General features: G+C 45.5%; 1 protein-coding gene across 1 annotated transcript in view; it reads left to right on the top strand.

The window, feature by feature from the left end:
• LOC138286427 (P2X purinoceptor 1-like) overlaps positions 1 to 19,902 on the top strand; it is a 495,243-nt gene extending 475,341 nt beyond the window's left edge. The window contains exons 10-13 of the mRNA XM_069226684.1: positions 4,587 to 4,652; positions 5,186 to 5,275; positions 8,114 to 8,220; positions 19,470 to 19,902. Of these exons, the coding sequence (XP_069082785.1) occupies positions 4,587 to 4,652; positions 5,186 to 5,275; positions 8,114 to 8,200 (243 nt within the window). The 3' untranslated portion in view covers positions 8,201 to 8,220; positions 19,470 to 19,902. The remainder of the gene's footprint in view (positions 1 to 4,586; positions 4,653 to 5,185; positions 5,276 to 8,113; positions 8,221 to 19,469) is intronic.
• The last annotated feature ends 2,202 nt before the right edge of the window (positions 19,903 to 22,104 follow it).

Below are 22,104 nucleotides of genomic sequence, written 5' to 3'. Positions count from 1 at the left end.
TCCTGAGTATATCCTCTGCGTCGGGGATAGTATCCTCTTGAAGGACTTTGTTGATAGCCCTGGCTGGTCAGCCATCCCCGAAAACAATGGGCCCTTGCAAAAAGGGGGTTAAACATATGTTTGAGGGAAGTCTGCGATTTTTCCAGCAAAGTGAAAGTGTTTACACATTCTCCAATGCCCTTAAAGTGGTCACCGAACAATTGACTCCCAGCAAGAGGTCCCGCCTCTGCAGATGCCAGGTCTACCAATTGTTGATCAATGCGAAGAAGAAGAAATTTTCTTCTTTCTGAAGCTATTGCACAATTCGCATTGCCCAAAAAACAGATGGCTCTTTAAGTCCAACCAGCCAGCTCCTGATTCCTATGCTTGTAGAGCTAACTCTAAAACCTTGGCTAATGGCCCTGTCCCATCCAATAGCTTGTCCTGACACACCTTTAGTGCTCTGTCAATTCCCTTCTTAGAGTCCTTGTTATGTTTTTTGAGGAACGTCACCATAGTGGAATCAATTTTAGGGATGACAGCAGTCTTGTGTGGAAAGTCAGGTCTCAGACACTCCGATTTTATCCTAAATCTCACTTCCTTCTCAAACCCTTTCCTGATATCCTGATGCATATACCCACTGCGGGGGCTGGCGTCCAATCAGAAGATCTGGGATGGACAGTGTCGGTGGGTTCAAAAGTGAAAGGGGAAGGAACTCGGGGGGAGAATATTTGCATTTCTTGGAGCGTTTGTGAGCTTTGAGAGATTCTTGTGAGGATGATAAAGAAGCAGAATCCGAATCGGAATGCAGGGATGCTACAGGTGAAGGGGAAGAGTTAGGAATCGCAGAATAAGAGTGTTCCTGAGGGGAAGAATTAGATAATTTGGCCAGGGGGATAGCATGGGGCCAAGATTGGTCAGAAGAAGGATCGACCTGAGGGGAAGGATCCACAGGGAGAAGGGGCATGGATGCAGAAAGTGACATCTCATCAAGGCATTTGGATAACGGTTGCAAAGCAGAGGAAAGCGCCTTATCCACAGATTTGTGAATGGAGGAATCAATAACTTGTTCAATACCAGGTTCAAAATAGTAATCTTCATAAGGGCCACAAATCTCAAGGCCCTGATCGTAAGTCTCATAGTCTGACATGATAGAATTATCAATATTATCCCAGAGGGAATCAGGAGTCTTCTAAGAACAGAAGAGTCTTAACAGGGTTAACTATGAAATAGAGGAACCCAATCAACAAATTTTTACCACCCCTGCCTGCCTAGGTCTGGGACGTCGAATCTGCCAAGCAGTTATAATTTCCCAAAATTACCCTCGTAGCATGAGGAATTTAAATAATCATACTCGGTGAGGAAAATTGTGTTGTTTATGTTCTTGTGTCAGTGAAAATATATGCCCTAATTATTTCATCCGGGGCCGGCATCCGTATTAGTGGTGGAGAGGTCAGCCGATTGAAAGCATGTCAGCTGCCTTTCCCAGAAAGCACGCGCGCATACGTAGCCAAATTGAAATCACAGGCTGAGAGCCCGCGGGGGTCAGGAAAGAAAGCCTGACGAACCGCAGGCCAAAGGAGACGGGGAACGGGGCGGTAAAAAGAATCGGAGCGGGGATTCGTAAGTGGCAATTTATTAAAATGCAAATAAATATATAAACAAAACAACGGGCATACGTTAATGTGGTGCAACACGCACCATAACTCTGCGCGAACAGACTGAAAGGTCAAAGAAGCGCAGCGTGCCGCACCAGCAATCAAAACTGCAGAATGCACCACAATAAAAAACTTGGCTGCGGAACAGCAAAGAAAGAGGGAGTGATATGTTATCTTGCTGATTTTTAGACTGTATTGGACTGCTATTGGTGGATTATACGAGAGGCATGGTTCAAAGCCTCATTGTAGTGTGTTTTCTGTTTTTACTGTTTTTTTAGTGGCTGCTGTTTTTGGGAGTAGTAAAGATTGAGAAGCAAAATCGGAGCCTCTGGTCCTGACATAGAATTAGCTTTAGTGCAGATACTTTTTAATTGTATTAACTGGAGTTGCCATGTGGCTGCCTTGGATTCTCAGTAGGTTTTCCCACCGTTCAAAAACCGAAAACAATGACTATTCCGGCGAGTATGTGAAGACTACAGGCATGTGCAGTGCGTCCTCTTGGTCAGACGCTAAAGCAGACCCTTTCACCCAAGCAATGTCTTCCTTGCTACAGATGGTAACCTTCAGAAGAAAAAGGAATTTACCCATGCTCCTGGTAACCTCAAAAGCAAATTACTTGTATTTGTTTAGTTTGATCTGACGCACCAAGGAGGAAATGTGTTAAAAACTAAATAAACTTCATAGTATCGTAAGATACCATACCTACATTTGGCATACTGGAACATCATTTTTCAGGGTCTGCTCCCACCTACCTGGTGCCCTTAAACTTGTCACACAGTGTAGGACTAGCTTGTAGACTGGGCCACTGGAATTATGCCATTGCGTGGCCGCTGTGTTTTTCTCCTAGTTATAGGTTTGCCGTATTTGCCACAGAATCCATCATCTGCTGCAGAATCTGCAGATTTTAACAAAAAAAATGTTTTTTAACTCAAATGGTTCAGAAATGACAAAAAATGCAGTGACACAAGTTGTTGTGAAATGGAAGGCCTATAGTGGTGGTTGCTGTATTTGAGTATTAAACAGGTACCAATGAGTTGCAACCAATAACCAGACAGTGTAAACATGACTTAATAATGAAGTAATACCGTAACAAAATGTGCCACATTATGCTGCAAATCTTGCCTTTTCTTGCGGCATAATTTACCCAACCCTGCCACTTAATTTGACCCTCCCTGCTGCATAATTCCAGTGGCCCTGCATATAGGGCAACCAGGCAGTGCCCGATTGACTGGTATGACAGGTTAGTGTGTGGACTGCTTTTTTGGCTGTTTGGCAGCTTGTTTTATGGTCTGGTGAGTTGGGTTTTAGGTCGAGCACACAAGCGCTTTGACCTGTTGTGAGTATTGGGGGCTTTTAACCACATCCACCTCACGCCCATTACTTTCACTTGTTCGTGGGCTTGACCTTCCAAAAATTACTTGATGTCATTGGTAAATGCTTAATGTTTGTCCCTCCTTGGGGAGGTTTTGTTAGCGCCTTGGCCATCGACCCTGTTACATGGATAATCACATGACTGCTGATAAATTTGACTGCGAGCGAACTTCTTTTTGGGTCTCTCCTTTACGCTCATGCTCATTGGAGGCGTGGCGCTTTTAATGGACTCGCTTATGTCAACTGTTTTACTTTTTAATTTATGTTACAAGAAAAGTCCAGTTAGGAATTTACAACGTTAACAGCTCTAACTCGAGCAAACGCGAGACCCATTGCATTGCAAATGCTTGTTTTACTAGTGACCTCTCCACAGGAGCATCAAACCTCTCCGTATAGTTCATGATAAAGGGTACGTTTTATTTGGGAGCGCTCCACAGAAGCACTAACCACGCTCTCATTGTTACATTATAAACACTGCATACCGATCAGAGGCAGCCTCTGAGAGCTTAATGAAGGGTTGAGCCACCTTCCTATGCAAGCTTGTTCTTATATTCTATGGACGGATTTACAAGTTATACTGTTATGAAATTTGCAGAGAGTATATTTTTCCTGCCCTGTGATATTCATGCAGCTTTGCAGTCATATGTTTTTGATTTCTTGGTAAATAATAATTTTGTTTCTGTAAATGCTGTGACGTTTGTCTACACAGAAGAGATAATTCTGTTTTAGCTGTTCTTTAGTAGTGATGCTTTGACTAAATTCAATATGTGCTAGTTCATTTAATATGTAGCTCGCCTGTGGGGAGGTATCCCGACATAGTACTGCCCACCATATTTAGAGCTGTCCGCCATGTCAATAAAGTACTCCCGAGGACCCTTTCATAAAAACTGTTAACGAACTATGCACAGGCCACTAGCCAGCATGTTTTCTCCCCAGAGCAGGGTTTATTTCCACAAAAGAAAAAAGCAATGATGCGCAAGGTGTTTTCTCCATGTCCATGAGGACAAGTGTTCATTTTCCTGCCAGATCCACCTTATACTGCACCTTATATAGGTGGGGCCTTCTGACGTACAGAGAGGACCAGCACTATAGTAGGTGGGCTGCTGGTCAAAGGTTTCTGAAGGTCAGAGCCAGCTGAGGCTCCTGCACCTAAAAGCTAGCTGTTCTGGCCCAGTTATGACGGGTCTTGAGAACCACCAAGCTATTAGTGACTCTCTTGATATTATTGATTATGCTCTGAGATATAAAGGCCCATATTTATACTTTTTTAGCGCCTCATTTGCGTCATTTTGTGACGGAAAAGCGGCGCAAATTTACAAAATATAATGTAACTTTGCGCCGGTTTTAGGTTAAAAAACGGCGCAAATGCGGCGCTAAAACAGTATAACTATGGGCCAAAGTATTTTCCTACCACTATACCACTGTAGATAGTTTCCATAATTTCTCTGTCAGTGGCAATCATTCCATCAAGAGGTGGATCAGGACAATTGATTTCCCTGCAGAACGTTTACATTGTGACATTGCTTGCTTGGATTTTGTTCCCTTTTTTATAATGTGTTTTTTACTCTTTGTCTTCAGGCAGGTAAATTTGATATCATTCCGACAATGACGACAATTGGGTCTGGAATAGGCATCTTTGGAGTGGTGAGAGCAAAAACAGAATTAATTATGATGCTAACCTCAAACTTAACGTGGATTCCTTTAAAAAGAAGTATTTCATGTGTTGTATTAGGTTTGGTGTGCAAATGGTTGGATGGAGGATCGAATATTGTAAAATGTATGCAATCTGAAGGATACCAAAAATGTATTTCTTATGTATTGTAGCTCTGGTGTAATAGAAACTTTGAAGGCTTTTTCCTATCGGGGTGTGACACTTGTGACAAGGTGTCCTGCACCACAGGCCATCATATTAGAGTCCATAACTATGAACTAAGCTCTATCAAATTGCTTTGGAAACCACATTTCTATGCAAATGTATAGCCCTAGTTCGGCCAGGTAGGGGCTCTCATGATATAGTTTTGAAAAACTCCTGAATTGTGTTTATTACCATACCACGAGCATGTGAGTTACTTTTCTTATTCCTATGATAAGTTCTCTAAAATAAGAGACATATATGTTACATCAATGGTCTGCTACATTTTATTTACAATCTTTCTTCTCTTTTTGCTTTTGCCCAGGCCACTCTTGTTTGCGATTTAATGTTGCTGCACGTTATCCCAAAAAGAAAGTATTACAAGCAAAAGAAATTCAAATGTGCTCAGCAAACGGTAAAAGCAAGCAAAATATTGTGCTGTTAATTTAACATTTTTTGGGCATGCCCTATCTTTAGTCCGTGGAGAGGGTCTGATGGCTTGGAATGTTGGGCACATTGTTGCCTGTGATTACATGTAGTGGTTCACCATGACCAAAATATCTATTGCATAATTGAGAAATTCAAATCTGCACAGCAAGGCACAAAATCGAGGAAACCATTTGTTGATTTTTATTTAACATTTAAAAAAATGCCTTAATTTTAGGAGTGTATGTTGTGCTTAATTTGTTTTAAAAAAAGCAAATAAACAAAATAAATATATAAGTAAGGACTAGGGTCAATGCTTTCCTTAGAAACCCGCTGTCGGCACTACCAAATGTCAAGGTTGGCAAAAAATAAGGCTACCTAACTATGATAGCACCTTATGCCCTCTTTCTTCCACCAGTTGTACTTCGTGTCTTTTTATGTTACTCTTGCTTGTTGTTTCTCATCCCTGACTTCTTCCTTTGTCACTATTTTCCTATCTCTCTCTTCCCCCTTCTTTCTCCCTTTCTCTGTCTTGCTTTGAATCAATGTCTCGTAATGGAAAAGTAAGTCCCCAGACCTGCCAACTCACACTGTGCCACCGTGTGACACACAATATTGGCTCCCCTCACACGGGCTCTCGGTGAGGAGCCAATATCACACAGTGGCAGGGAAAACAAGCTGAAAGGTTTTTAACTGCTGATGTTCATTAACGGGGGTGAAAACACCCCAGGTCATCAACCTCAACAAACTTGTTTTTTTAAGGAAGGCGTTTGGGGCCAAGGTGGGGGCAAAGGTGCCTCTTAGGTGCTTCTCGGCACGAGGACCCGTCCCCTCCAAGGCCCCGTCCCCTCCTCACACTTTGAGGCTTTTGGTGAAGTTGGAATGTCTGAGTCCCACTCCAGAGAAATCAGTGTCCATTCCCTGCAACCCCTTGCACAAATTAAGCCCTGGCAGCGCTTGGATTGGGCAAGTTATGGAGGTTTTCTTCTCTATTATTGTCAAGGTAATATAAATTCAGAAGTAACCTAAGTACTTAGCACATAGCAGCTGTTTAGTTGAATTTTGGAAAGTTGTAAACGCGCAGGAAAATAATTGGTGGATGCATTACAAGGTTCACCCAAGTGAGAAGCACATGCCAACACTCAACACCGAACCAACACACAAACCACTATTATATTTCAACTGTAACTAGCACTCTATGTATTTTTCTCCCAGTGTATGGATGAATATGAAGAATAATGTGCCCTGAGCCTGTCTTCTGACTACTATGTGTGTTGCTTCCTCAGAGCCACAAGTTGCTAAAAGGAGGACATCCTTTGAGCTGGGCCAGCAGAAAACTCACCACAACATTGAAGCCGGCTCATAATCGAGCATGGGAGCCCCTTCAGTGCCCATGCCAAGTGCATTGGCACTGCAGGCCCCCCCCAGGGCCCCCGAGTCTCCAATACCACCAGCCTTTCTATGGCGGTGTTTACCGCCATGGACAGGCTGGCAAATGGGGACTTTTAATCCCTAGGGCAGCGCTGCTTGCAGTGCTGCCCTGGCAGATTACAACCGCCGGGACAGCCAGGCTGCAGGCTGGCGGCAGCCTGGCGGTATCAGCGGTATTACCATTGCGGCTCCGCTATGGACATAATGTGGCGGTAAGTACCGCCAACCTGTTGGCGGTACTACCGCCACATAATCACCTCCCGCCGGAGTCATAATGACCCCCATAGTCCTTTCAAAGCATTTCCATTGAATTCAAAATACAAACTCCTTCTGAAAACCATTTAAAGGCCTGTGAAAACTGTTGTACATGTTGTGGAGGTATCCGATAAAATTGTTGGGTCCATGTTATCTGCTGTCTTGATGTAATGGTGTTTGAATGGTGAACGGTGAAAATGCAACTATGATTGTTTGTCTTACTTCAGAAAAGTTGCAATTAAACTATTTCTCTTTGTCTGGTATTTCAATCTCAGCATTTGTCAGCGTTTTTGCTATCTTCTTAGCACTTCATTGATATGATGTAATTATTCTATATAAGGAATATTAATTTGCAAATAAATGTGGTGTGGTTCAGGACAAAAATTTCATTAGCTCATTTAATTCAAGAAATCTATTTAGAGAGGCGTTGCCATACTTCCTTGAAGCTCCCAGGACTAAGCCCCTGCTCTCTCTGAGGGACAGGGCCCCAGAGTGTGCAAACCCAGCAGTTAGCCAGACCATAGTTGAATACCTGGCAGCAGACACTGAGAAACACCGACATGGGCCAATCTGTATTTTCACATGGACTTTAGTTCTAATCTGCAGCAGCGCTGCAAAGCAGCTTCTATCACAATCTCTGATGTTAGAAAACGTGTAAAAAAATATATAATTTCAGATAAAGATTAATCATGTAAGTTAAGGAAACATGAGTTCTATGTATCCCTAATAGTTTCCTCTCATGGGCTTTTCTGCCTCAGCCTAATGCATTCTGGGTGTTGTAGTATTGCTTTGATCTCATACCCCCAAATAGACTAATACAGCTAATGGCAATGACTGCTTGTCAAAAGTTCAGGCCTGAAAAGAGTGTCTGTGATGACATCGAGTGAGGTGGGCATCGTAATATCTCTATTCTACTGCATTTTGGGGCAGACACAGTTTATTGTTCTCTTACCAAGTTCCAAGTAGGGTCACTACTGCTAAAATGGCAGTATGAAATGACAGCGCAAACACTCCTTCACACCTTTCTCAGGTTGCAAAATAGACTTGTTTGGATAATGTGTGCTTTGTTTTTTAATGTAAATGAAGATGGATTATTGAAATCTGTAACCATGTATTATTATTGTTTTCACGGACGTCACAGGATAAAGACGACTCTAATCTGGCCTGTAACAATTTCCAGAAGGATAATGAAGAGAACGTGAAATCTGAAAGCAGTGCAGCTAAATGAGGAGGGCGGCTTCGCAAGTGGTGAGAAGGAGAACTTATCTTAAGACATAAGCAAAGTAGTGCCTTCACAGCATTTTCTTACAACACCCCTCTCCGCCCCCCCGTTGAGTGTTGCATAGTGCAAAGAGGTGATTTACTCACTGTTTGAGATACGAGATAGGAGATTATAAGGTTTCAAATTGTTTGGTGGGTGCTAGATTTTTTGAACGAATGAATAATTGCTTTTATAATGCACTCTAACAACCATCTCTCAGCTTCAAAAGTGGCATGGCTTGTCTTGCACAAACAGTGCGACCTGTTAGGGGGGCGGCTAATCCATAAGGGCGGAGGAGCGTTGCTCCCCGGCAGCTGCAAAACCTTTTCAAGAGAAAGATCATAAACTGTGGGCCACGGGGGTGACAGAGCCCTCTCCTAAACACACATGCGCACAGGGCTCTCTTCAGCCCGGCAACACAGTTGCCAGGCTGGAGAGAGCCTGCACAGGCTCCCACTCTGCCTGGGAGCACACTGGCTGGGCCTGCAGCATGCTGAGGAGATGGTGAGCGGCGGCAGACACAGCACAGAGTTCAGGTAAGTTTATTTTTTTAATTGCCACCCTCTATGCTTCCCCCGCGCACGGCGGCCACCCCCTTTAACACCCGCGAGCCGCAACTGGCATCTGTGCTCATGGCATGCGTTGAGATTCGATAATTCAGAAAGATGTTTTACTGCCTATCTGTAATACCAAATAATTGTCTACTGTTCCAGCAGCTTCCAGTTCCCTAGAGGACTAACCTGCTTTTCATTGGATGCATGGCCAATGCAATACATGGGATTCCCGCTTCATCTGGTGCATGCAAGGCCAGATTGTCTGTTATTATGTTTCTCTGGCATTTCCCCAGCAGGTTGTAGGCTCAGGGGCTGCTTTCAGAGCAGGGTGGCCTACCAAGACCAACCATGCCCCTTTGGCCCCATCAGTGCTTAATGTGTAAATAAAAAGGCGCCGGTGCCCAAAGCCCTCCTCTTAAACACGCAGCTGCTGCAATTATATGTGCGAGCACGGAATACTGAGGCAGAGTAATCCTGAAGCCATCTCGGGCCTCTTCAATCCCTATAATGCCACTCCCTGCCACGTAAGCTCACTCTTGCAGCTTTCTACTTTCTCTCTTTGTGACGCTTTTTTGTTTTTCCATTCCTCCGTCTTTCCCATATGTCTTTTGCTCTCAGCGAATGCTTGAGGCAGAACAATAAGCCCCGGCCCTCAAAAATAAGCGCCGGTGCTCAGCACCGGCAACAACAAGCACAAATTAAGCACTGGGCCCCATGCAGGTTGAGGCTGGTTTGAAACATTTTCCCAGGGCGACTTTGCTTTTCAGTCTGGCTCTTGATATATGTTCTCATTAATGAACATGCAGCGGGATAGGCCAATACATGAGGGAAGAGGACAGGGCAGCCGAACCAGCACGTGTTCTATATTTTATCCTTCCCACTGATGGCCCCTTTGGAAGGGGAATGAAGGACCCATTGACCCTGTATTACGCCCCCCATGATTGTTTTTACCCACAGCTTCCGCCATGAGCTGGTCCTGACCCACTCTCAAAGTGTTAACAGGAGTTCTCTAGCAACGAGCCACAAGGTTCACGATGGTATGGGACAGCTCTACAGGCCCCCACTAGGATGGGGGCACCTATAAACTACTGCCACTGTATTGCATAGCCTCACACCCCATCCGCTTGCTGGAAGGGCTTTTTTTCACACCTTAAATAACAGTGAGTAGCGCTGCTGCTATATAAAGGTACTCTAATCACTTGTTGCCCCCCACAACTGCCTAACACACTTTTTATTTTTTCATCTCAAGTGAGTAATTCAATTTGCATGGTGTAAATCTGCCTCTTTCTGCCACTGTCATTTGTGCAACCTCGTTTTTTGTAATATGACCCAATTGGTCTTTTTGAGCTGCGCAATATGTGATGAAAATACTGAGGCCATTATTATGAGAGGTCGATGTAATAGGCTAGTATTTTGCCACCCCGGGTGTTACAGATATTGAGTGTATATTGCCCAACGTGAGCTGGACCCTAACAGTACACTAAGAAATGAGGAATTATCAGGAGCATCAGAATTTCACCTCCTTTTAGCAGTCAGAATCTCTGGATGAAAGTAAACAGATCTACAGTGTTTCTGTGGATGCCCTAATACTAAGGGTGGGCTGTAAACCTCGCTCTGCCAGCAGTGTTTGCAGAATTTTGCCCACTCTGCTCTTCGCTTGGAGCACAGAGTTTGGCAAAAACTCACCCCTTCGCCATGTGGTGGATTTTACTGCACCCATCTTTAATAAAGATAGATAACATCCTGATCAAGACAGCAACAATGTACCTATTTTGTATAAAGTTCCTCAAAGAGGATAAATGTTCATAAAATACATTCGGGAAGCCTGTCTGTTAATGCCTGACCCCAGCTTAGTTGCCTCAGGGGATGTTGTCACTTGCACAGATATAGAGTGATGCGCAGTTTAAACATCAACGTTACTTGAAGTTTAAACTCAACTCCGCTCTTTTCTTATTGGCTGATCTGGCTGTCGGTGGTGGGTGCATAGTCCTTTACATCAATGTTCCTGTCATGGGGGCGGAAGCAGTACCTGTCTTCCCGCAGTCAGTGAGCTGAGGGGAAAGGGACCCGGACTTAGGAAGTAGAGGTGTCAGCTGCTGGAGTCAGAGAAGAGAGCACAGGGTATTTGCAGCACGAGTGCAGGAGGGCCTTAGGTGCAGTGAGTCAGAAGGACAGTGGGCACCAGTGTCAGGAGTAGTAAGATGGTGAAAGGGCAACCGTGACTGAATGATTCTGGGTCACATCCGCGCGGCCATGACTGGGAAATGTGTGCGGAACGTGAAATGTGGCTGGCCACGTCGCACGTAGGGCGACAATAAGGGGGACAGCTTCTTAGCGTCGCTCCCCTTTTAGAGGGAAAAATGGCCAGGAGGGGCCTCCGTACCTAGGGAGGGTGGTCCACCCCCTGTTTATGGCCCCTAAAGGTGCGAGTAGGGAGGAGTGAGACCAGGAGGTCCATTTAAGGGGTGACCTTGCAGGGCTGGGCCTCTTTTTGCGAAAGGCGAGCAACCGCCCACCCGCCCCTACGACATGGAAACAAGCTCATGCATTCAGAGATGAAGAGATGGTCACATATGTAAAAGAGGTGTTTACAACATGAATTTCTCTACAGGAACCTCAAGAAGCGTTGCAAAGCGGAGTTACAGGGCGATCCTAAAGCTTTATAAATTATTAAAAGGCCTCCAGATGGTGATTCCTGGAGCCAAAAGCTATTCCTCAGGCTACTTGGAGCCTTTACGGCGGGGCCTGGGATGACGTGACGGCGCTCCTTAATCCCGCAAGGGACAGTTGGAATTATGAGCAACTGTGGAGACTGGCCGGGGTCTCGCTCTGACTTGTCAGGAGCATGACAAATTTATAAAGTGGTAAACCACAATAAAGGAACGAGCTGTAAGATGCTAAGAGTGTGGGTGCAGAGAACACCAGACGGAACAGCTCTAGCTTTCTCAGGATGGGTGTCGGCCAATGTTTAAGAAACACATCTCCGACACCGGGATTGCCCGTAAGCTAACCCAACCTGTGTAAATAATAAACTTGCGACATATTATACCCACAAACGTTTTCCTAGCATTTATTATGTCGCATGCATGATATTGTGATAAACGCCAATTGCACACCCACTAAGGGACTAGGGGTAGCAGCGCTATGGTATCAGGCTCTTCTTAGCGCCCGGGTAATTGGACGTGTGCCAGCTGCGGAGTAAGAGGTAGGTTTATGGTCTACAGCAACCACACTTTACAGTCCGGATCCCTCATTTTCACATTCGCATGCTCGCAGTAAACAATTTGCACAATATGGTTCAAACATACAAGAGCTGATGTGAAACTTTTAAGTAGATGGAATTCTAGCCAGAGCAGTGTTGATGTTCCCAGGGGAACATAGGAAAAACCTGTATGAGTGTGTGAAATGCAGTGCATGCATCGATGCACGAGTGGATCAAGAAGCACGAGAAAGAGCTATGATGAAGCCTTTGAACAGCTCCAATGATAGGGCACACATGCACCCCGGATGTGACTGCACTCAGAGGCTCACTTGTGAATGTGTGCGTGGGGATTGGATTCCTCACACACAAACCAGCGGCAGAAGGTGCACGCAGGGACTTGTCTGCGAGGGGCACTTCACACTTGCATCCAAGATCGAGCATGCACACAGAGGCTAGTGGGTTGGAGCAAAGGGGGGTAGAGGAGGTTGAGAGGTGTTCACACGTGTAGTATCTTCTCTCCGAGGGTTTGTACTTTGTAGCCACCACAGAGAGGAGGGGCGAGGCTGCCCGAGTGCCCCTTGGAACGGAGCACAATGAACTAAAACTAGAACAAATGCTGCCAAACTCAGCAGAGAGCTGTGAGGCTTTGAACACAGTACAATGCCCAGGCCGTGCCAGGGGTCTTTGCAGCAGATGTCACAGGACAGTGATACTTCTGTTGCTTGGCAGAGCATAAAATACATACTGAGTTTACGTCGCATTGCTTCCAAACACCCTCAAAGCACACACTTATAGTGTGCCTACACAGGGGTGGAACTCAGCGAAATCTCATAGAGTTTTTATGTAACTGCAATTTCCGCCCACCCTTACCTAATGCCAATAGGGGTGGGATCTGCTGTTACCGGCCCCATCTGAGTTAAGTGGCCACTGGTAATGAGAGCCTAATTAACAAAGGCACTATCTGCATGAGCTTAAGTCAGAAAGGAAGAGGGTACTTGGATATAATGAGCTAGAAGAAATCGAAGGAAAACATATAGGGCAATCAAGTGATATGAGAGTTTAGAGGGGGGTGATGAGGAGGGGAAGGCAGAGAGAAACAGAGAAGATAAGGTAGATAGATATAGAACAATAAATGGCACAGAGGGGAGGAGGAGAGAGAAGATATAGACAATACCACCAGCAAGCTGTAGCTCCTAGATGTGATGCACTTTTCATAGATTGCGCTACACAAGAACTTAAACTTCATGAATATTACGTGTCTGAGTTGACTATTGTGCACTTTTCAGACTGAACCTGCAGTGGGCTCACCAAAGAGGGACAGGCATGTTGAGCTCCCATCCCTGTTTTGTTCATATTACTCTATTGCAAACTTTAAAAAAATGTATAAACTTTATTTATGGATTTTTCGGTACAAAACAAGCACCACATTTAACAACTACCACCTATAGCCTGGTGACTGGCGCATGCCAGATCAAACACAATATCACAGTGCCCATAGTTGTAGCTCCCACACAGTGGCCCCCACTAGTTTCCCAGCCCTTGTGACATATTTATCAACTTCTGGTCTCCCTCCAGGGTGACCCCCCCTCACCTTCTCCCGGGCATTACCCCCGTCCTGATCTCAAGCTCTGGGGTCCATATACTCTGTGGCACTGCTAGAGCCCCATGCCTTTTCAAACTTCTGTGGACACCACTGTGCCTGGTATACCATTTTTTTGGCCCTCATGCACCGATCCAAATTTGCTGCCCAGGTCCTCACTGATGAGATCCTGTCTCGCCCACAAAATCTGATCACATCTCTATGGGCAACCATTAGAGCGACATTACAGAATAAAAGTGTGTAACAGTCCAGTGTTTGTTCCCCCAGATGCCCATGGCCACCAGCTGCAGTGTAAGTTCTATGGTAAAGTTCAAGACTTCCAATATCACACGGCCCACTCCCCCAAAAACCCTGAATCTTGGGGTACCCCCATATCATATGGATCAGAGTACCTCGCTGTTGGCAGCCTCCTTGGCAGAGATCATTGTCAGACTTTCCCAAACAGTACAGCCGGGTCCTTGGCATCTATACCCTATGTACCAGCTTTAGGTGAATTAGCTTGAACCCTGCCCGCATAGCCACCTCCTTTCGGTAACAGCATGCCCCACCCCAGTCATCATCCTCCAGTCTGCCTTGATCCTGTTCCCACTTTTTTCTAGGGCCATCCAGCGGAAGAAGCTGTTGTGCAGAAGTGTAGAGTAAATCTGGGACATGGCATGTTGAGTCAATGGGGACCCTAGCACCCTGTATTCCAGTGGTGTCTCATCTAGAGCCTCAAGCAGGAGGTCTGTGTGTTTTTGCAGCAATTGTGTTAGTTGTTGGTATTGGAGATACTGACTCCCTGTCACTTTGTACTGATCTTGCTGCTCCGTAAACAGTATCATCCTCTCATCCCGCCACACACCCCCCACCTTGGAAGTGTCCAGCAAGTTCCATTTTTTGTGGCCTTCTATATTTCACAACCTTTGCAGGATGTTTGACTCCTATAAGGGGATTTCTAAAGTCAACATCCCTGTCCAGCCCATTGTACAGCCAGCCCGGTGCCATGCAGCAATCACTGTTGTTGTAGGTCTGGGCAGTGGTTTAGGCCCCTCCTCCCATACAGACATCGGATATAGCATTCTGGCTGTATCACTTGCCCGTCAGCCAGCAAGGAGGGCTCCTGCTGCAATGAGAAGACCCAGTTGTTTATCACTTGTAGTCGTGTTGCCCAGCAGTAGAGCTTTAGGTTTGGGAGGGCGATTCTACCCTCTAAAGGCTTCTGGATTCAGAGTGGCCATAGCTATCCTCAGTGCCCCTCCTTGCCACAGGAGCCCCCTCCTCACCTCATCTACTGAGCAAAATAAAGCTTCTAGGATAAGCGTACAGAAATTTTCGGGAGGTAAATCATTTTGTAGAGGGCTGCTCTACCCATCAGAGAGAGCAAAAGACTCCTCCAAAGCACTGTATCCACTCGATATGTCTCAAGGAGTCTGGTCAAGGTTTCTGGCAAGAAGACAGTGGGTATTTTGTTACAAATATCCCTAAATTCATGAAACCCCTTTGCTCCCATATGAATGGATAGTCGTGTACCCATCTGTGAGCCTGGTCGGACAGCGGGAATGCCACTGATTTATGTCAGTTGATACACAGTCCCAAATATCACCCAAATATATCCAAGACCTCCAGTACTATGGGAACAGAATGGTCTGGCTCCCTCAAATACAGTAGGATGCCATCCGTGTAAATTGAAACAACATCTTCCCACCCCGGATCCCATCTTAAACCCCTCAACAATGCATCTTTATGCACCCATGCTGCTAAGGGTTCACTTGCCAGTGCGAAAAGTAGGGGAATAATGGGCATCCCTGTCGGGTGCCTCTGCCCAGCCTACATTCACCAGCGAACACCCCGTTCACCAACCATGGCAGTGTAAAGCAGTTTCACCCATAATAGGAAGGTCGGGCCGAATCCCATCCTACCCAGTATGGCCATGAAGTCAGGTCACTTCAGGGAGACAAATGCCTTCTCTGCATCAAGCAGGAGTAGGATTCCTGGTTCCATTTTCTGTCTGGTCCTTGCTGGGCATCTGACCAGTCGCCATAGGGTGTGTCTCATTGCCCTCTAAGGCATAAAGCTGATTGAATGGGTGCCACCAGAGTGTCCACTATTTGCTGGACTCAATTGGCAAGCATGTTTGCTAAGACCTTCGTCTCTACGTTCATAGAAGAGATTGGTCTGTCCTTCACCGGCTTACCCTTCTTGTGGATCATCACTTTGGTTACCTGTTGTGGGAGCCAGCCATCCCCTCTTGCCCTGCGGAACAATGCATGGAGTGGGCCCACCACCCTTGACGCATTTGAAAATTTTGGTATGCAGGCCATTCTGGCCTGGAGATGTTCTACCTTTCATCTGTCTCATTGCCTCCACTATTTCTCTCTCGGTAATCTCCTTCTCCAGAGCCTGATTTGCCTCTGATGCCACTTGAGGGACTGGAACATCAGCTACAAATCGCTACAGTTCTGTCCCCCCACCCCCAGCTGCCTCCTATAAAGCTCCTTCAGGTGCTTAGCGAACTCAGACGTGATGGAGTGCATGATCTCTGCAAGCTCTCCTGTCTCAGTCCTAATAGCTGGAATCCACTTTTGCCTCTCCTCTCTTTTGGTTTGCCAGGCCACGCACTTCCCTGCCTTATTGCCCACCTCATGTAATCTACCCTGTTTGACCCTGAAGTGTGCTCTCACCTCTTGATAGAGAATGCTCCTCCCTGATCCCCTCCAGTCTATGTCCAGTCTATGGGCCAGGTCCGGTGAGGGGGAATTCATGTACTCCCCTTCTAGGCAGGCCAGTTTTGCTTCAAACACTCTGTGTTCCCTTGCCCTCCTCTTCCCAATTACATGTGCAATCAGGTGACCTTGTATGGACATTTTATATGCCCCACAGAGATCTGCCTTTGAGTCCACTGTGCCTACATTTTCCTTAAAATAAAGCTCTGTGGCCTCTGTTACCGCTTTCCTGGAATTCCAGTCAGTCAACTCTCAGGGGTCAAGTTTCAGTTTGCCTCATGTCCCCGGTATTTGCGTCAGTACCCTCATGACCATTGACGAATGGTCTGAAATATCATATGGCAAAAGGCCTCTGTCCTCAGATCGACCCACCTGGTGCCGTGGCACCAACAGATAGTCCAGCCTGGACTGTGAGCATATAACATTAGAAGCATAGGAGTACTGTCTTGTCCCAGGGTGCGTTTTCCTCCACAAGTCCGCCCTCCCCATAGAGTCAAGGAAGGAGGCCAAGCAGGAGTCTGCCCTGGGCCTTTTTCCAGATGCTGTGACCCTGTCTAAGTCCCCATCTGCCGTTAGGTGGAGTTCTCCTCCCTGATAAGCAATAAAGCCTCCAGGTCCTCTACAGTCCATCCCCCGAATTTCCACAATGTCTCAGTCTGACTTACGGTGGGGGTGGAGTACCGTGATGCAAGCAAACAAGTCTCTCTGCTCCAGCTACCATTCACTGCCACCTGACTTCCCAGATCATCCACCCATATCCAGTAGACCTGCAGCGGAAGGGACCTGTTGACTATGATCCTCACCCCGGGAGCCCCTGAAGAACCCTGCATGCAGTGTCGTTTGGTATGCCTCTCAACCACCCACCTCCCTACAGCCCTTCCAAACACCTTGTGCCACAGAACTAAAACTGCTATCCCCCCCAATGCTCGAGGAGTCTGTTTCCCTACCAAACAATCTGTAAGACAGTTCTCACAATCAAATGCTACAGCAACAACCAGACAAAAGAGGGGGGCACTGCCCCACAGAGATGTCGTCATTTGCTGCTTGCATGGCTATCCATATTACAATTCACCTTCACAACATGTGTCGGGGGCGTTCCCCGGTATACACTTGGGGTTATCACTGGTAATGCCATCTCCTCCAGATCATCTTGTGATGTGGTAGAGTCACCTACCATGTCCTCTGAGTCTCCCTGCAATGCTGCCCACCTACTGTCACTAGTCAGGGATCAATTTTGCGACTCCGTCATGCCTTATGTCTCTTTCGGGTCTGCCAGTCCTCAAGTTGGTCATTCTCCGGGACATTAGAGAGAGGGTGCCCTCTCACCTCAAGCCAGTTCTGTACTTCCCCTGCCGACTCAAAGAAGTGAGTCCCTGCTTCATTGAGAACTCATAGCCGCGCAGGGGAAAAAGCACATATCTGAGGTTCAGTTTATGCAGTCGACACTTGACTGCTAAAAAGGTTTCCCTTTGGCCCTGGACCACCATGGCATAGTCACAGTAGATGTTCACCTTTCTTTCTTCCATTTCCCAGGGACCATGGGCACATGCCACCTGCAGGAGGAGGTTGTGTTCCCTGAAATGTAGCAGCCTGGCCACTATTGGTCACAGGGTGCTCCATGGTCAGGGGGTCTAACTGGCACCTTATGCGACCTCTCCACAGTGAAGACCTTTGAGGCTTTCCCTTCTAATACAGTAGATAGCAGCTAGTCTCCAAGAAATGTTCCATGCTTGGGCACTCCACACGCTCCGGACTCCACCCAACTGCACATCACACCTGGAGCATCAGTCTGCACCCTCCATTCTTTCCAACAGTGAATCAACAGTTTTTTCCATGGCTGTAATCCAAGTGTCACTGTCGACCACCTGGGGTTCTATATGGGCAAATGCTGATTCAGTGTCACACATCCTATTCCCCAGTTTATGGTGATCGATTCAATGAAGTCCCAGGTCGATCGCCACTGTTTGACCTTTTTTTCTAGTTCCTCTTTGGTGTTCCTTATTGCTGCTAAGATTGCTGCAGTGTGGTCCTCCAATCCTTGCTGCGTCTCTAAAGCTCCCTGACTGCAGACTTCATAGCCTTGGCAGGAGAGGTCCAGAGTGGCCCCTATCTTCAGGAGTTTTGGATGCACTATTGCCCCGCTTTAGAGGTGTTCCAGTAGTTGCCCCTCTCAGTGTGCCGCAGGGGCTCACTCCAGATTCCCTACTTCCAGGATGGTCTCCTCAATTATTCCTCTGGACACATCTGGTTGGTGTCCACTTCCCCGGGGGCTGCCTTGGTCGAGGGCAAGCTGCCTCCCACCTTCCCCAAAAAGTCTCCCTATGCCCCAGCCTCGACCCAGGGGAACAACTGCCTAGCCCCCATGGCCTAAAACCGGAGGAACCTACCAAGGGCAGAGAGCTGTGACCTCCCCACAGGTACATGTGCCCCTCACTCCCTGCTTATGTCTTCGCACCGGTCGGGTCCACACCTCCGAAGTCAGACTCTTGGCCACAGACGCAACAAAGCCTCTGAAGCCAAGCCGGTTGCCTCCTGTGTCATGGCCCCCATGCACCATTCGCCCTCGAGCGGGACCGGAGCATTATTATGACCTAATCGTCGGCGTGTTCTTGGGGTGGGATGCAGCGTTTCCCAGGCTTTCTCACCGAGCAGTGGCTGCCATCTTGCCAAGCCCACAGGTTACCGCTGGTGAGCCACTGCAGGTCTGTGTTGCCCCCTGCATCCTGCAAATGCCTGCCGCCCCTCCCGAAGAGAGCAAGCCCCTCCTGCAATTAGTGTTTTTTGTTAAATTTTACATTGCTGCATTTTTGACGGAACTATTTCTGTTACTGAGAGTATCACCATATTCATTTATACACATTTCACATGGATTCCTGATAAACAAGTTAATGGACTGGAGTAGAAAAGATAGATAGTTGGACAAACCATTGGTAGTTGAGGCCGCTAGCTGAATATGTGGATGGACGGATGGATCACCCAAGGAACGGACGTATGGACAGACTGGCAGATGGATGGTTTAAAAAAGCTAGCTGGCAAAAAATACTAAAGATAGAGTCATTTATAGTTTGATAAACTGCAGCATTTTAGCTTTATTGAGAATCATGATTTTGTATAGGGTGTATCCACTGGTGGAGAGAAAAACATTTGCTAATAGCTTCTGTCCTTTCTCTTTCAGGTTCTACAAAAATAGAAGAATTTCTCCTGTGTCCCAATGTTAAAGTTACCGACCTCAGAAAAAAAACAGTTTTTTTAACTCTTTTTTGTACAAGGATGTGAAAGTTTACATTTTTCAATATTGTGAGGACTACAGAGTAAATTCGGCCCGTTCTCTCGAAGGCGCTCTACACATTTTGAAGAACTGTGCAAACCCTTGGCCAGTACTCCGGGCAACTATGGCTTATACACTCCCTCTAATGTAGTCAGTAGGAGAAACCCTGTTCTTACTTGTGCGATAACTTCTGAATAATGCCCAGTGACTGGGCTGCCAACAGGTCCCACACTGTGACTACAATATTTTTTTGCGCTTCCAACATTAAGTAGCAACAAATGTTGCTATTTTTAGAAGGTGTATTTTTATAATTAAAAATGTACTTTTTGTATTACCATTTTATCTGTCTCTGAGTCATTCAATTTTCCTTGTATGCTGTGTTGTAATTATTTACTGAGCTTTTGGTCTTCCCGGTACTTTGTATGTGCTTATGTCCTCTTCAGTGGTTCTTCTATAATGCAAACCATATTGCGCACAACGGGACACTGAAACTGATGTAAACCCAGAGATAAGATTCAAGATATTTTAGAAAAAGGAAGGCAATAAGTAGGTTCTTCTCTTGCAGTGAGATCGTGCTCTCGGAAGGATGTGTCTTCAAACCCTTTCTAACTTGCTCGAAAGTAGAAGCCATTTGGATTTTGATAGGGGTGTTGTGCCAGATCCTGGGAACATACCCAGAGAAGTCTGCATTTTGGTGGTTTCCTTTTTGCACTTCATCCTCAGTGTGGTGATGTCCTGACTCCTGGTCCTGTGTTGTCCCTCATAAATGGTTAAAGTACTGGCTAATCAATTTATCAAAACTCCTTCTTAAAACCGGATTTTTTCTTTGGGTTGGTTTGTTTTGAGATGTTCCGTGAATATTTCAACGCCATGTGAATGGATTGTGCTATGTATTAGCTTTGTAGAATACTGTTTTATGAATGTGTGGTGCTAGTTTGTTAATTTATGTGATTTTAGTATGATTTGTGTTGTAATATGTTGGTATGCTGTGTGAATTTTACACTGTGGTAGGACAGTGCTGTGCTCTTTTAGAGTGCGTTTGTATAAAGTGTTTTGTATTCTATTATGTTTGTGTGCTGTGTTAGTGTGTTCTGTAATTGTTTGGTATTTTGTTATACTTGCTGGACCTAGACAACTCTCATCTGTCAGGTCTACCAATCGGAGCAAAAGCTGACCCTAGTTTCCTTTAGATTTCTGCCAATGAAGGTGATCTCAACTTTGTCTGTCACATCACCCAGCTGGTGTGCAAGTGGGTGAAAATGACCAGAAGGCAAAATTTAACATTCAACAAACCACCTAAGCATATATATATATATATATATATATATATATATATATTGTGTGTTGTATAATGTTATGTTCTTTTGTGTTTGGTTGTGTTTTATTACACGCTATGTGATTTTGGGTTAGGCTTTTGTGTTATGGAGTTGTGGTGAGTTATTCTATTGGATTTTTGCAACACTCAACAATGAAGAACACTTCGATGCTTCAACACTCGTTCCCCACCCTGACAAAACAAGCACCAACCAAGAGAGGATTCACAGTGGGCCAGAGGAAGATTCAAACTTCCATTGTTACATCTTCGACTTTACAGACTAATGTTCTGGAGTGGCCACAGTTTGACGTAGACTATTTGTGTTATATTATGCAATGCTATGTTATAGCATTTGATATATTAGTGAGTAGATGTGTCTTCTTCATCTCATTGTTGAGAGGTTCGGGTACGAGGCACAAATGAAGATGGAAGAAATTGATGCCACGCAGTCTGTTTGGCACCAAAGATGTTTTGAAGTAAATGCTATAGAATATGATGACCCTTATTCTTTAGTACATGACCAGGGCATCAGGTTTTACGGTTCCTACTTCAAAGATAAATCAAATATGTGATTTATAAATGTATTTTTTATTTAGGTAGTGATGCTTGTTTTACACAGTAAAGTATCTCAGTTATGGAATCAAACATACTCTATGTTACTTGCACATACAAGGAACGTGAGATTCTCAGATGCCAGTTACTTGCAATTATTTGCTTTTGTACAGCACTATTGCACTGTTAGTGACAATCCAGTCTATGATCCTTGCCAGGTATTGCTAGCATATCCCCAGGTACTCATGCCATGTTCCAAATTGTGCCATCAAATGTACATGTACAGCACATGCCAGATAGAGTTATTATATGATGCAAATTCTTCTGTAATGGCAGATTATCATAATAAGTGCATGCCAGGTATTGCGATTATATGTCCTTGTTCTCACACCATATGCCAAGTAGTTTGAACATATTCCCATATGCTTTCCTGTGATGACATTTATTCCATGATATATTCAGATACTGCCATTATATGTTCAGACACTCCACCCACTCTCTGAAGTATATATAATTAGGATCTGTAATCACCCCATATCTCAGACAGTGGCATCTTATGGCCAGGTGCCCTCATCTGATACAAGTACTCCATACACCAGCAAGTACATGCACATACTAACACATACACACTCACAAACACTCATACAGAGTCATATGCATGCACACAATACCGCC

Source organism: Pleurodeles waltl, chromosome 3_2, assembly GCF_031143425.1.
Source record: "Pleurodeles waltl isolate 20211129_DDA chromosome 3_2, aPleWal1.hap1.20221129, whole genome shotgun sequence".
Lineage (NCBI taxonomy): Eukaryota > Metazoa > Chordata > Amphibia > Caudata > Salamandridae > Pleurodeles > Pleurodeles waltl.
Note: the sequence above shows the minus strand (reverse complement) of the source record. Positions and strands in the feature narration are given on the sequence as shown.